Source organism: Protomyctophum bolini (genome assembly GCF_963924005.1).
Source record: "Protomyctophum bolini genome assembly, chromosome: 13".
NCBI lineage: Eukaryota > Metazoa > Chordata > Actinopteri > Myctophiformes > Myctophidae > Protomyctophum > Protomyctophum bolini.
The window spans coordinates 31,216,713-31,233,255 of record NC_137874.1 but is presented as its reverse complement, the minus strand read 5'-3'; the positions used below and the strand labels follow the sequence as shown (position 1 = coordinate 31,233,255).

The window sequence follows — 16,543 nt, the reverse complement described above, 5'->3', positions numbered from 1 at the left end:
ATTTCTACCTCCGAGCAGATCACGCCTGAGAGACAGACCAAGTAGACAGAAATGGTGCCAATGAGCATTTTGTGAGGACCAATACATTGTTTGGAAATGGGTGAAGCGATCAGTCTCAGTTAAAAAAAACAACCTCCTTAAAATAATTGTAAAATCCTCAAAACTAAATGTATCCATTTGTAGGCTAACTCACAGCGGGTCGACAATTTGGATACAATTGTAGCTTACTGTACACTCTATTAGATTGATATTAAATTATTAAAAACGGGATTGTACATAGCACATGGGGTTTCCTTCTACACATAAAATCTCGCATTGCATGTAATTTCATTAAAAAGCACACGTCTGGCCTGGCTCTGAGTCGGCCCTGCCCTTAATTTTATTAGTTGTCTGTTATTCTGTGCCCTCTGTCTGTCTGTCTGTCTGTCTGTCTGTCTGTCTGTCTGTCTGTCTTTATACCCCCCCCACAGCGTGAAATTATAGCAGATCTACAAACTCACAACACGTCGCATTGTGACGCCCCGTGAGCTTGCAGATCTTCGGCGCGCGAGCGACACCGTCTCGCGTCGGAGCATAAATTACAATAGCCCTCGGGAGGCGCTCGTGATAGGCTCGCAGCTCCGTCCGTCAAAGCTGCGTGGGCGGGATTCAAACAATCGCTCGTGTTGCATGGACGGACTGTTGTGTGTGGTGTGGTGTGGATTCATTCTGTCTGTGCGCCAGAGCAGCAGCCAGCCAGCCCAACGCGGAGTACCGAGCATCTCTCTCTGTCTACCGGAAGGAGTCAGGACCACGCACTGCTTCTCTCTGTCACTCTCTCTACCGACTACCACACACACACACACACACGCCGCCGCCGCCAGTTGTCCGTCCCTTGCACTTTCTTTTTCCGAGCCCCGTTGCAAAAGAAGCTCCGGCTGAGCCATAGGAATTTGTGGAGCTTTTCTCTTGTTTGGAAAGCAGCGGGAATATTTTGTTTGGGTTTGTTGTTTTTTGCGCCGCGTTGTTTTTAAACAGACACACGACAGACAAACGTACGGCACCTGCCACCGGCACCAATTGCCCCACCTGGATAGCTAGCTGACAGACGACGACCCCCAGCTCGGTTCGACTTCGAACCCCCCCCCCCCCCGGAGAAACAAGAGGAGAAAGTAGTTCGGAAGACAAGAAGGCGACAGCGAGAGAGGAGGAACGGGAGACAAGACAGCATGATTCTCAAACGTCATTTGGTTTTCACCCTCTACACCATCTATGGGATTCTTCTAAAAGGTGAGACCGGGACGAGTGAGTGAGTTGTGCATGCAGCAGCAGCGTGCGTATGTTTCCATGTGCAACTGTGCACTGCCTGCTGTGTGTTCCATGGAGGCAGGTTGCAGTGAATGACTGGAGAGAGAGGGGGAGAGGGCAGGACACATGCGGCCACACATGGCTGGACTGCCTGGGGCACAACGAAGCGGGAGTCACCGGTGTTTCCCTGAAATAAATTATCCCAATCATGCACGGACAGGTGTACCGTGTGTGTGTGTGTGTGTGTTCGCGCGCGTGCGTGCGTGCAGTGAGAGGGAAAGTGCGCATATTATTGCGCGTGTAGGAGAGATTATTACGCGCGCCGGGTTCGCTTTGTCTGTCGAGTTCATGTTTAGGAATGAGGGAGATCGATGTAGCCTACTAGAGATAATGCCGGCTGCCTACTATTTGATGATGATTGGGCGCATGCACAGTGCAGCGCGCCCATTCACTGTCCAGCCTATAGTGCCATGTGTCGTGTGTTTTGTTACTGAGCAATGAGCATCAGGGTGGTCGATGGGAGGAGGACACACCTCAACCCCGCGGTGACGGTCCTATTGTTTTGCAGCACTTGGATGAGTCACGGAGATGATGAGGGCAGCATTAACGCCCTGACTTATATCCGATGCTGATCGGCGAGGTGTGTGTGTGTGTGTGTGTGTGTGTGTGTGTGTGTGCGTGAGTGCGTGAGTGAGTGAGTGAGTGAGTGAGTGAGTCTTATGGTTTCACTCATGTGGCATTTTCAGGTGTGGCGATACAGTGACACAAGCGCCCATGGGCTGATGCGCATTGTTGCCTCAAGTGTGCGCGCGTGTGTGTGTGTCGCCGGCCATGGGACGAGAACCTCGATAGATAATCCCCATAGGCTACAAATTGATCTAATGAAAGGACCAGTACACCTGCCTGTTGTGTTGTGGATTGTTTTTTCCCCCCTTTGTACGACAGGGTCCCTTATCCATTATGAACCAATAAAGTCCCACAATTTTCCAATGGTAGCCTAAGAGCAGCAGATCGTTTATATATTGATTTCCTTTTCAGATGAAACTGCCGTAGTCTATTAGCCCATTTACTTTCTACATTTACGCACCAGCGATGTTCTGTGAAATGGATTACAGCTCCTTTTCACGCCCAACTCAGTGGGTACATTTCTTGTTCGGGCTTAGAAAGTGGCAATCCGTTTTCCGCTCAGCTGAATACATTTTAATGAAACTGTGATATTGATACGATTGGATGCTTATTTGTGCTCACTGCTCGGGAGGGGCTGGATGACTTCTGTCTTCACTCCAGAACTGTGAGCAGAAGAGGTGTGTGTGTGTGTGTGTGTGTGTGTGTGTGTGTGTGTGTGCGTGTGTGCACACGTGTCTGAAAAAGTAGGCCTGTGTGTGTGTGTGTGTGTGTGTGTGTGTGTGAGTGAGTGAGTGTGTTGAGGAGGGGTCAACTTCAAGGTCACTATATTTGTGCCGCCTGTTGTCTTTAATAGTTATTCACAATAACGGTTATTATTAACAATGCCTTATTTGGTATCGTATCCATATTACAAGCTTATTCATCTATTTGTTCAATAACAGGTCAATTTGGTTCCATTTGTACAGAGTTACCTACCAAGTCTCGCATAAATACGTAAATACGTATGGAATTGCAATGCTGCACATACACACCTATAAACCCCACAATCCGTAGGCCTACATAATGACACTGAAATCCTCCCTATAGACAATGACGGAGGGGCTCCATCTCTACTGAACTTGAGCCACGGGAGACGCCAGTTGCCGTGGCGAGCGTTGCGATGTTCAGTAGAGCCGATTCAGCCCCGTCCGAGTTCTAACCCAAAATGGACAGAACAGTAAATAATGTCAAACCCGAACTCGCCCAACCCATCCACGGTGAAATAGCACTTCCATACTAGTGAAAGCCAGGCCTCCGTCGTGGTCAAAACAGTAGGATTTTGGGGTTTTCTAGGCGTGCGTGTATGTACGGAACTGCAATTCTGTGCATATTTACGTATTTCTGTGAGATTGGGCTGGAGTTACAGACCCATAAGCGTCCAACTGGTTCCATTTTAAGAAGCACTGGTCTACGGAAGTGTTGCAAGGAACAACGTTTGTAAAGCATTCATTTCACATAATTGAGTCAACCAATAGCATTACACCCCCCCCCCCCCCAAAGAAAAATACATTTTGCTTAAAATGTAGAAGTGATTGGCGTAGCCTGTGTGTGTGTATGGCATAATGACAAATACATCAACATTGTATTCGATTATCGGTGTGAAAATTGGCTGTGTAATTAATTATGCCTACATATCTTCATATAAATAGATATTGGACCTCATCTGTACATCAAGGGACTTCAATGTGTATTCGCTGTAATCCCTATTTGAACTAACCAGCACAGTGTGTCAAATACAAATCGTGCATTTTCCCTTCTTCTCCCAATGTAGTCATCACGCCAATTCCCAGTTTCCCCCCCTCTCGTGTAGTGCCTGTCACAACGTGGGAGGGTGTTGAGTAGACATTGACAACCACATTTCTCCTCCAATATCCATAAATGAAAATGCAAGCTGCTTATTTTCGCCTGACATGGCAGATTTCCACAGGGAAACATATGCGGAGGAACACACTATTCCTCTGTTAGCAGTGCACCAGTGGTGTAAAGTTACTTAAAAGACCACTTTTCAACTTATCTTCACCACCATTTAGTCTGTGTCTAATAGGAGGGCTGTGGGCAGTTCAGAGACCCGTCCACCAGTGACATCATCGTTAGGCAGATCTTTTTTTAAACAAGATTAAAAAATAATTTAGATTTTTATTATCATGAGAACGATGGCTTCCATTATCGTATTGCAACTTTTCAGGAATAGAAAGCCTGCAGTTTCTATTAGCTTGGATTCCCCATTGACGATGTCACTGGTGGACGGGTGTCTGGACTGCCCACAGCCCTCCCATGAGACACAGACTGAGTAGAAATTGTGGCATTTTAATCTGAACATTAGTGAGGACCAATTATATGAAGGCGGGTTGAAAAGTGGTGAAGTGGTCCTTTAATTACTGTACAATTTTGAGGTATTTGTACTTTACTTGAGTATTTCCGAGCCTACATCTCAGATCCAAATATTGTACTTTTACTCTAAAACTTAAACTAAACTAAAACTTTAGTTACTTTGAAGAAAACATAGATTTAGGCCTATAATATACATTTCGGCCATTTGAAAATAGCCGATCTACAAGCTTGTAGATCTGCTATTTAAAACATATTTTTATACATTTGAAATTTTGAATTTCTACTTGAAATACATTTTGATGCTACTTTTACAGGAACTTTACCTGTGCCTCTCAGATGCCCATCATCTTGCTATTTTAAGTCAAATGTTTCACATATTTATGTACAGTATGTAGGCCTATAGAAGGCAAGTGATATCGGCCAATTAAAACAAAATAGGGGCAACATTTAACAAAAACCTATAATTATAATTTCATTATGATGTTGGAGTATTATGTGAGGACTCTGATCAGAGGATGATGCTTTCCTTGCTTACAATTTAGCCATAATGGTTACATATATACATTACACTCTCAAAGTTAAATAATGATGCTACAGTATGTATTGTGTGTGTGTGTGTGTGTGTGTGTGTTATACAGAGAGAGAAAGAGAGAGCGTTTACACTGGCTGGGCAGTCCTAAATAAACACACAGGCCATCCCGGCCTTACTAATGAGCTGATCTGTAGTGAGTTGGTATCTACTGGCTCAGAGTGAAACATTCATTAATTTCCCAGAGCCGTCCTCCTCTAAATTCTATCCCTGTCCATATCAGGTCATCATTTTTGCATTGCATTAAACTTTGTCTACATGGGTTCATTCAGGGGTCACCCTTGGCTCATGTTCCATGCAGCTACTTTTTGCATGTTGAGGTGTGTGTGTGTGTGTGTGTGTGCGTGCTCGCCCCGCATACAGCATGTGTTTTTTTATGTGCACCTTCTTAGTACTGTATATGCTCAGTTGTATTCTATACCGCCTCTTGTGCTGCAGGTTGAAGTGGCAAATACAGAGCACTAAATATGATAATGATAGCAAAACAGAATGCTTATTTTGTGTCATAATACACACTTGGTTGCTCTGCCTCTCTCTCCCTCTCTGCCTAACCCTGAAGAGGATAATGCTAGGCTACTTGATGCAAGCAGTCATCACTTGGTGTGAAACCTATTATTGTATAGAATCCACACAGCGGTAGGTCAGCTTCCTCCTGTATGTCTGTGTCACTGAAGACGAGTGCGTGTGTGAGTGTGTGTGTGTATGCATCCTCACGCTCCGTAAATGGCAGCTGTTAGAGGACTCCTCTAGTGCCATCCTATGCCAGCTGGCAGGCAGAGACTGATTCAGTGATCGCTGAACGCCGTCTATCGACCAGGCAGACCTGTATCGTACATGTGAGTGTGAACATGATGCGTAGTGAACGGGGGCTTGTTGTTGTTTACCACCAGCCCAAGTTGTTAACACATTAGCCAGAGTGTCTCGCGTAGCTCGCCCTGGAGCTGGAGGAAGAAAAAAAAAAAAAAAAAAAAAAAAATGCTGTTATGCAAATGGTGCCTGTTTATGTAAGACCGAACGAAAGGCAAGGCAGAGAAGAGACAAACGGTGAGAGAGAGGCAGAGATTATGTGGGTGTGCAAATGCACACCCCCAGTAATGCACCATCTACTCAGCACTGAAGTGTGCGATAGCCGCCACTGTTGTTGTTTGTCAGACTCAGTCCACCGCCTGTTCTTTTTTGTGGCCGTGCACTGCTGCGTGTGTGCACACGCACGCATGCTTTCTGTCTACCTCGCCTGCTCGTTAGTCCATCCGTCTTTTGAACTGTGATCTTGCGAGTCTAAGTACAAAACACCCGCTGAGGGCGTGTTTATCCCTGCAGTGAGCCTAAGCCGCAGAAGACTGACCCTCCATCCCTCTATCTTTCCTTCCTTCCTCCCTTCCATTGCTCCCTCCTCTCATCCTCCCATCCTGGTGTGGAGCTTTGTAGCACGGCAGCGTGGGAAAGCTTCAGATAACAAGCAGCCTTGTGTCTGTTTGCTGAACCGCTGATTACACCCGAGCAAACTAGATGTTCCGTCTCTTTGCTATGACTTTCTTTTTTCTCAGTGTGTGTTTTAAAAGTTCCAACACTGGAACTACCCTGATTTGTATCCTGTCTGATGCAGTGAATGCACAAGGCACCTGCAGAACCCTCTGTAAAAGCACCCTTTAGGCTCATGTGATGTTCATGGCACACGCAAGCACTCACTCACTTGCACACACACACACACACACACACACACACACACACACACACACACACACACACCGCACCGCACCGCTCCACTATAGGTTCATCGATGCTCAGCCAAGGGATTTCCTGTGATCAAAGCTCGTCTTTTGTTCACCCAGGTGTTAAAGAAAGTTAAAGCAGAAAGAGGGAGGAGGCTTTTTGAGGAAGAGATTGAAGGATTCACAGCTCAAGGCAGAATGGGATCTTGCCTGTTCAGAATTCGTACACCATCTCGCACTCTCTTTTTATGTCTCCCACGCAGGGATAGAGACATACACATGCACACACACCCACGCCAAACCTGCCACCTGTCCCAAACCTCTTTCTTGTATCGGAGAACAAGTGCATTCTGGGTAGAGTCGGCTCTAGTTGAGTATGTATAGATTCATATGAAGACGGTGTCTAATGGGAATGCAGCTTAATGTTCCACGGTGACGCTGACATTTCCTTTGTTCCCTGAAAAAGACTATGCAATGATCTGTTTGTTAAAAGTGCTTTCATGAATACATTGTACTCACTTTTGACTTCATTTTTCATACAATTATCCAGCTTCCAACTTTCCAACCTACTCGATACTGTTCTGTTCTGCACTCACAGTTGCTCTGCCTGCGTCTCAACACCATCATTCCACTTTCCATTATGAATACTGAAAGTTTAAGCCTTATTTATACTTGGTCACACATCGTGATGCATTGTGAGCTTTCAGCTTGTAGGTCAGATGTTTTTGGCATGGTACATTGTTGTACGAGTATAATTTAGGCCTTAGTGAGGAACTGCTTCACGCTACAGAAAGCGGACATAGGCTCCTGCCCTATGGGCCTCATGGCTCGGCAAGGCTTACTTACTTTAGTGAGGAACTTCTGATGTAATGACTAAGTAACTTCAGGGATTGCTCATAAGGAAGTAAACCCTTTGGGTTGTCCAAGTGTCAGGGGTAAAAGTACTCTCCATGGGCATGGAGTGCCTGCAGGCGCTTGGCTGGGGGCTCCAACAAGCACAATTGGTCATGTTTGTGGGTGTGAAGCCGGCAGGCTTCACACTATAGCGACTCCTACGTGATTGTTGGTGTGCCTGTTTAGCAGAGAGATAGCATGTTCCTCCGCACATTATGCCCAGAAGCGGCTGGTGACTCCAATGTGCATTTGGTGATTGTCTACCCCCAGGTCCATTCATTGTTCAAAGGGAATTAGCATATCATTATCAACTATTGGGTAGTAAAATAATAAAATAATGTTAGTAATGTGAAGTACTCTATAGGTTTAAGTAAACACCAAATATTGAATCTGAGCTACCGCTATTCAAATGCCCCCTCAATAACTGACTTCAGGCGAGGGAAAAATAATAGCTATAAGCAGCCGTGAGGCCAAACGTTCACTATGTAGTTTCTCTTGAAAATAGAAAAGCACTAAAGCAATATACTGTGAGCTGACAGTAAAGAACAGCACAGCAAAAGCAACAAACCTGGGGCACTGACCTCTATTATAGATCGTTATTTTAACTACTGCACAAGGCGAAGCTGTATGGAAATAAGCAGTAGTCCAGAGTATGAAAGCTTCCATTCTGACCAAACTCTACACCAGGTGATTTAGCTAATTACTACATTTACACCCAGAGAGAGAGAGAGATAGAGGGAGAGGGAGTGGTGGGGTACGGATTAGTGAAGTCACATGTGATTTGATGGAATGAAAACCTCCCTCCCTCCCATCTTAAGAAGATGATTAGCTGAGCCTAACCCTTACCCTAACCCTGTGAATGAAAGCCTTCCTGGAGGTCCGGAGTTGTTAACATGTTGGTAACGTGGATGATGCTGGAGTAATGAGTATGGCACGAGGGAGCAGTTTTTGTCAGGTGAAACTTGACTAATGAAAGCTCATGAAATGTAAGCGACCTAAGTTTAATCATGTTTCACTTATTATTTATAGTTTCTCTCCACTCAGTTGATAACTCTATGCAGATGTCTGACAAGTCTGTTTTTCAAATTTTTCGTAAGTAAGTTTAGAAAGCTTTAGTGGACATTTATTTATTTTAATGTGATCTGGCAAAATGGCACGGGGGAGTTACTTACTTACTAGCTGCAATATGTCAGCTTTCGTGACAAGCTATAGGGCATCAGCGTTTCTGTGATTACAGACACTTTGGTAATTCAGATGGCACATGGTTTAGAAGCATATTGTGACCAGCCTCTTTGGAAATTCAGATGGCACATGGTTTAGAAGCATGTTGTGACCAGCCTCTTTGGTAATTCAGATGGCACATGGTTTAGAAGCATGTTGTGACCAGCCTCTTTGGTAATTCAGATGGCACATGGTTTAGAAGCATGTTGTGACCAGCCTCTTTGGTAATTCAGATGGCACATGGTTTAGAAGCATGTTGTGACCAGCCTCTTTGGTAATTCAGATGGCACATGGTTTAGAAGCATGTTGTGACCAGCCTCTTTGGAAATTCAGATGGCACATGGTTTAGAAGCATGTTGTGACCAGCCTCTTTGGAAATTCAGATGGCACATGGTTTAGAAGCATGTTGTGACCAGCCTCTTTGCCTTGTACCCAAGGTTCCATTTGCTGGGTGAGGGACATACCTCTGCCTCTGCTTTTGATATCCCCATCTTGTGGGGATATGTTTTATGTCTGCTTTTGGTCAGACTGAACTATACATGTATTTCTTTTGGGATATATTTATATTAAGTCATGTAATTAAAAATCTATTTTAAAAAAAAGTAAATGCTGCTGGTACCCCATAACTAAATAATGATCTCGAGAGGGCATTTCTATGCTAATGTACTAATCACAATTACTAGCGCACATGCAGCTAACACCATCAGTGGTTTATTAATTTCATAGCAGACATTATAATAAATCTTTCCCCCTGGTGTCCAATATGTTCACACATGCAAAATGAGGTTTTAATAATAAGAGCACTTTGTAGCAAGTGACAGCAGACCTCCGTCACGGTCTCATACATTATTTGTCTGTATGTACAGTATGTACTATATTTATGCACATACAGCATGCATTTCTATGTGGTTGTGTGTGTGTGTGCGAGTGTGTGAGTGTGTATGCATGTGTGTGTGTGTGTGTGTGTGTGTGTGCGCGTGAGTGCTTGCGTGTCTATGTGATGTCTGTATTATTAGTGCTGAATTCTAGAGGATTAGTCTGAGGCTAATCTGAAGCTCCAGTCTTTGACCAACCGTGTGTCACTAATCTCATACACCATGGAATAAAGTGAGACACAGACAATCGCCTCCCAGATTAAAAACACTTCCTGACAGAGTTGTTGTACTCTAGTATAAGCCTATTCAATAGGGCTGGGACAGTGCACAGTGAAATCCTCTGTGTTCATTTAACGATGACAATGTATAAATGGAAGCAAAATAAAAGGGTCCATTTGGTTCCATTCTAATCAATCATCTAGCTGAGGACCCACTAGAATCCCCCTGAGTGTACACATATTTTTGCATGCTCATTGTTACAAATTGATATATTAACAGATGCTCTGTATTGTATATATCGTTCTCCAAAATGACACATAGGCTATATTTTAATGGGCAAAATATTGGATCTCTAAATGACAAATTCACTGTCAGAAACTTTCAAAAACAGACAATGGACAGTCTGTTTCTAACTCAAATCTTTGCTTCTGGGGTCCCTGGAACAAAATATCTTGAGATGGAGAAGGCCGGCAGCACAATTATACATATGATTTCGTGTGGCCCTTGACACGAAAAAGATTGAGCACCATAGTTTTTCAGAAACCTGTTTAGATGACATTTGTAGATTCGGCCTCAGGTTTTTAATGGGTTAAGAGTCAAAGACATTTATTTAGGGCGCGTTCAGGTTTTTAATGGGTTAAGAGTCAAAGACATTTATTTAGGGCGCGTTTGGAAATAGCGCACTGTGCAATGCAAACTAATAAGCGAGTGCGCTCCCGGTGCACATTTCCGAACGCACCCTTATTAGTTTTCTGAGGACTCCTACTGTATATACATCTCAGGGGTAGAGTGGCCGGATGGTAACCGCAAGGTTGCCAGATCAAACCCGGGCTCCCTCAGAGTTAGTGTCGAAGTGTCCTTGAGCAAGACACTGGCCCAGGCCAACCGGTGTGAATTTTAATATATATTTTGGGCCTTTGGTTTTCTGCCTTCATTTGACAGTATAGTAGAGAGAGACAGGAAACAGGAAGAGAGTATGGGAGTGCAATACAGCAAAGTATAGCTGTCCTAATATTCGAGTATTGTTTGGGAACAGAGTGGGAGACGGATGACCATACAGTATTGTTTGGGAACAGAGTAGAGACAGACGCAAAGAGACAGACGTAGTCTGGTAGATAGAGGCCACGATTCCCTGTTCTGTAGACTGAATGGAGAGTGGTGTGCGTGTGTGTGTGTGTGTGTGTGTGTGTGTGTGTGTGCGACTGTGCGTGTGTGTATGTGTAATAATTCTGTTTAGAAGATAAAGATATGGCCGACCATGACACTGTACTAGGTCCCTCGGCTCAATGGTGATATTGTTTGGGGACTCTGCTTTGGCGCTTGACAGAAATAAACTCAACCCAAAGCAAAGTGGCACATAGTGTACAGACCCTCATACACACACATCTATGTGTGTACACTATAAACACACACACACACACACACACACACACACACACACACACACACACAGAGCAAAGGCAAGATTTGCCGGTGTGAAAATGGATGAGAACTGATACCTGCATTCCTCCAGGACCAAGGTTATTCTGACAGTATAGTCCTGATCGAAATGGAATGAAGCTAAGAGATAGAAGAAGAGTTTATACAGGGAGATAGAAGAGTGAATACAGGGAGATTATGTTGAAAATTGTTGAAATGGACAGCCTGATGGTTTAGATTGAGCTGAACTGAACGATAGAGATAAGGCTTCAACCACTCACTGTCTTCAGAAACCAGAGCACTCAAACTGTCTGCATTTCAATCCACTATATTCACCATTAAGTACGTTATTCACGCATACACACATACAGTACAGTACATGTGCAGTGAGATATGTGTGTATGTACCGTATGTGTTGTATGTATGTGTGTATATATACAGTGTATATATATATAGGACAAAGACTTTAGAACAATTAGCAGTATACTTATAATGTAATACAGTGAAAGTTGTACAGTATCAATTCTATACAGTGTTTAAGTGTATAATTTGTACATATTAAGGGTTTGCGCGTGACATCATCATCATACCCAGAAGTTATGCGGGAATGCCTACTGAGTAGCAAAACACGACCTTCTGGCCTTGGCAGCCCACACAAGGGTTCACACTAAGTCTCAGAGGCACTTGCCCGTCGGGCAGGTCATGTTCTACTTGCCCAAATGTCATGCCCACTTGCCCGAAAACATAATCGTCCATTATAAAAAGAAAACCTAATACCTACATAGCTATGAATATGACTATGGGTTCACACTTGTTTTTAAGTGTATTAACAGTGAAAACTGCTTATTTTACATTCCACAGACCAGACAGACGTTCAGGTGTTTAGACATATCTCCTGTTGTGTTTATAGACTGTTCTCTTGCGTCCCCTCAAAAACGAGCACGTGCCCGGTTGGGCAACGTGAAAGCATACTCCACCTGAAGTCAATCTGAATTCATTAAACAACGTTAAACTCACTTTGCCATTCACTTCATGCATGCACATACCCTCTATTGCTACTGTTCTTTTTGCACACAGACAATTTACAGAGATTTGCTTCATCTCTGGGTTACTGAGGTTGGGTATGCTGCAGCCAGAGGGATAATATAATGGGAAAAGGATATACAGAATATAAATGGGTATACATTATGTACTGTACATATACATGCGGCAGCAGAGTGAATATAAATGAACTTCCCCTAATCTTTGAGGCCAACCTCAGGGGAATTCCTGTTTGAAACCAGAAGTTGTGTGTGTTCTATTTCAATAGCCTGCAAGTAAGTGTAGTTTCCAAGAACAACACTGAGGGCAGAGGGACTCAACATGTCTGCAAACCACCACATGCACACGATGTCAGCAGTTTGACAACATCAGGGAATCCCATATCTCAATATTCAGTTGATCAGTCGTATGGTAGTGAGTACCACAGTGGGCACTAGCAACGGGTACAACACGTACTCTGGTATTGCGTAAATGGGTGGGGTGTGCATTCCCAACTAGCATTTTCCCCAACTTGCATTGTTCCCAAGTAGGCCGCTGCCTGTTTAATCACTCTGACTTTAATATGTAATATTATTAGTAGTTTGGTAAAAGGTGCTTTATTGGGTGCTCGTCAACGGGTTCTCCACACTGGGTACACAGAGTACTTTAACAACAGGTATAAGGGAAGGGGTATTGCATAACTGTGTGGTCCACAAGTAGGCCAGTGCCTGAAGACCATGCCTAAAATAGCTGCTGATGTACACTACAGTGCAGGCAGGCTCACAACGCATCGCATGCGTCTCCACAGTTCTCCTCACCAAGCAGTGGCTGTTTATGATGTATCTCCGAGGGTAAAGTGACAGAGGCCAAGGGCAGGCGTTAAGCCTGATTTATGGTGTCGCACACAGAAAATAGTCAATCTACAAGCTCACAACGAGTCGCAGTGTGACATGTTGTGAGCTTGTAGATCGACTATTTTTCGGAACGCAACTAAGTATGAATCAATCTTTAGTGGGTTGGCATGCAGCCAAATAGTCAAAGTCAGACATGATGTCTGGAGCCGCTCAACACATATTGATTGGACATTCGTACAGTAGACGATAGGAATATTGCTTAAATAATTCATAAATTGAGTGGCTTTCTGTGTTAAATGGCCATCGTCAGCAGTCCCCTGAGGGCTGTTACATCATTCCAATAATTATAAATTATGTGTATGCTTTTACATCATTTGATATTAAAAGTGCTTCACGACGTGGAATTGTAAATTCACATACACACTACCATGTGTACTGGTCCCACAATTTAGTTGTTGTTTGTTGACATTTGAATTTTGTTGCCATGACTACGTGTCACTGTCCTGCACAGAACAGCGATACACAGTCGTGGCATCGTGCCAAAGTGTGATTTGCGCCTTTCATAAATACATATCTGTGTACTTGTTTTAGCCTCATATTCTCACAGGGGCCCAACAAGTAGCGTAATGTTAATTGAAATGGAATTCCCCCGGTAAAGTGTTCATGTTAATTGACTGTGTGTGTGTGTGTGTGTGTGTGTGTGTGTGTGTGTGTTTGTGTGCGAGAGACCGAGAGTTGTCCTTGATTGCCAGAAATCACTTTCCAGCCCCTTGTTTATGAAGAGCTCCAGGGTCCCTCCACATTTTATTTTGAAAGTGGGAGTGAGCCATTCCATTTTAATCCAAGGTAGTTGAATAGTAATGTAATGAAAAAGAAGAAAAACTAAACTAAACAAAAAACAAATGTAAATGGGATAATGCAATATTTTACATTATTTACCTGCAGACATTCATTAATCTCTATGTGAAATATGTTTCATCTCTTATGGAAATCACACTTACATTGCTAGATTGTATATTGTGGGCGTGCATTTAGCTGTCGCAAAAATGTATTTAATATTTGTCTTTATGAGAATACTCAATTATAATTAGCTGGTAAATCTACAGTTGATTTAGTCGACTAGAATGTATTTTGGCAGGCCTTAATGGCGTCGTAAATTAATGTCATATTTTACACTTGGTTGCATGCTGAAAATAGCCGATCTACAAGGTCACAGCGTTGTCACACTGCTTGTAGATCTGCTCTTTTAACACCCGAGCACAACCAAACATTATAAAATGACTTGTATTTTAGTTATACTGCATCTCTTTTGCACTAATTCCTCCCTAACGTCAATATAATTAGTCTTATCATAGCTTTCGTTTTTAATTTAATTTTTGTTTAGCTCCATTTCCAGTATTTCAAATGATATGTTGCTCTGTCTTTCACCACTACCCTACCCTATAGCATCTCTTTCTGCAGGGAAAGAGATTTTGGCGTGTGTGTGTGTGTGTGTGTGTGTGTGTGTGTGTGTGTGTGTGTGTGTGTGTGTGTGTGTGTGTGTGTGTGTGTGTGTGTGTGTGTGTGTGTGTGTGTGTGTGTGTGTGTGTGTGTGTGTGTGTGTGTGTGTGTGTGTGTGTGTGTGTGTGGGGAGTGACAATAAGCATTAGTTTACTCTTACTGAGTATAGAGGGGTTTAAGTATTTAATTACGGACCAATGGGTTGTGTGAGAGTGGGTCAAACATTTATATATTGTGTGTGTGTGGGCGTGTCTGCGGACAGAGAGAGAAATTGAGTCACTGAGTCGCGCATATTGTGTTCAAAGGTTGTAATTAATTGATTGCTTTTCAAAACTGTAGGTGTGAAATTCCATCCTATTAAAATGGTTTCCCACCACACACAACAAACACACGCACGCACGCATGCACGGACACACACACACACACACACACACACACACACACACACACACACACACACACACACACCACCAAACATCAATGTGTACAGTAGGAATACTGTGTACGGGACAACACAATGTGTTGTGAGGTTTATATCTGCTAGTTTCAGCACTTTGACCAGAATAGATGCTACAGTGCAGGTGTCATGTGTTACCTCTAATTGAGGTTGGTCTCCTCTACTTGTGTGCCTGCAGTCCTTCATGGATGTTGACAGCCCCAGTATTCCATACGGATGTGTGTGAGAGTGTGTTGTTCTGCCAGCTCCGGGCTCAGAGTCCGGTCGTCCGTGCCACTGTGGGCCCGGTTGCTCCAGGGCTCTGGTGGCGGGGAGGGAACATGGAGTCAAGTGAGACAATTTATAACAGTTAAAAAGCAAATGAACTGAGACCCCGGCGTGGGTGAGCGAGCGGCCACATTCATAATGTGCCTTAGGGATCTCTTCTCCACACTGAGCTGTTGTACTGCTGCACTGTACGGCATGTGTCCCTCTGTTTTCCCTCCCTCCCGAGCGTGTTTGTGTGCGTGTGTGCGTGCGTGCACCGTGGACGTGAGTGCATGAGTGTGTGTCCAGGGTAGCAAGCAGAAACACACAAACAACCCCCTCTTTGCCATCTGTCTTTCTTTGCCACAATGCAAATCCATTATATGCCTGACAACATTATTCCCCCCAATGTTTAAATGGCACGCACGCACGCACGCACGCACGCACGCACCCACACACACACACACACACACACACGCACACACACACACACACACACACACAAGCTGACTTCCACTGTATTATCATACACATTGCAATTAGGGCTGCAGCTCTATCCATTATTTATTTTCTTCAAAACAAATCCCAAAGTGCTACAGAGAAAAACATTTACATGAAAACAACACACTAATTAAGCGTAACTTGCATGGATTAAGTTCACAGTCACCATGACTGATTTCAGACATTGATTCCATAGTCAGCATGTCTTCTATGGGAGCATGTCATGCACTGAGCATACGTATGTATGGTTGTAGATGGCTTATCTTCTGTTATTTGTTAAGATTAAAGAGTTTTTGAAGTGGTCAAACTAACATATGATGATCAATCTTGGAGAAAACCCTAATGATCTGGGATGTAAGCATCAACAGACTGTGGTGCTCTCAGGAGGTCCAGGAGGCCATTCCATTGTTGCCCATGGTATGGAACGTGGTCCTCCTGGGGACGTGAAGGAGGTCAATATTATATATATTTCCAGAGCAGACATTTTTGGGGTGGGAGGAGACATTGCCGTGCATGTTTTGGATTGATGGGTTAATAGGGAGACCTTATAATACTGTCTAGGTCTGGGGGGAGATGCAGTTAATGGAGGATGGGTGTGATGGGCTCGTATTCACACACACTCATCAGGATCCTAACAGTGCTGTTATGGGCTTTTGAAAAGCTCTTGTTAGGTATTCCAGGTGCATTGCCGTAATCAAGACTAGAGGAGACAAAGTCGTCAGCCATATAGTGTGTGGGATGGAGTTGGTAGA

General features: G+C 43.8%; 1 protein-coding gene across 2 annotated transcripts in view; it reads left to right on the top strand.

Annotated features, from left to right (window-relative positions):
- The first annotated feature begins 750 nt into the window (after nucleotides 1-750).
- Nucleotides 751-16,543, top strand: part of cadm2a (cell adhesion molecule 2a) — a 318,209-nt gene continuing 302,416 nt past the window's right edge. The window contains exon 1 of one of the 2 annotated variants that reach the window (XM_080780499.1): nucleotides 751-1,269. In XM_080780499.1, the coding sequence (XP_080636625.1) occupies nucleotides 1,209-1,269 (61 nt within the window). In that variant the 5' untranslated portion in view covers nucleotides 751-1,208. The remainder of the gene's footprint in view (nucleotides 1,270-16,543) is intronic. The other variant, XM_080780500.1, reaches the window with a different exon arrangement.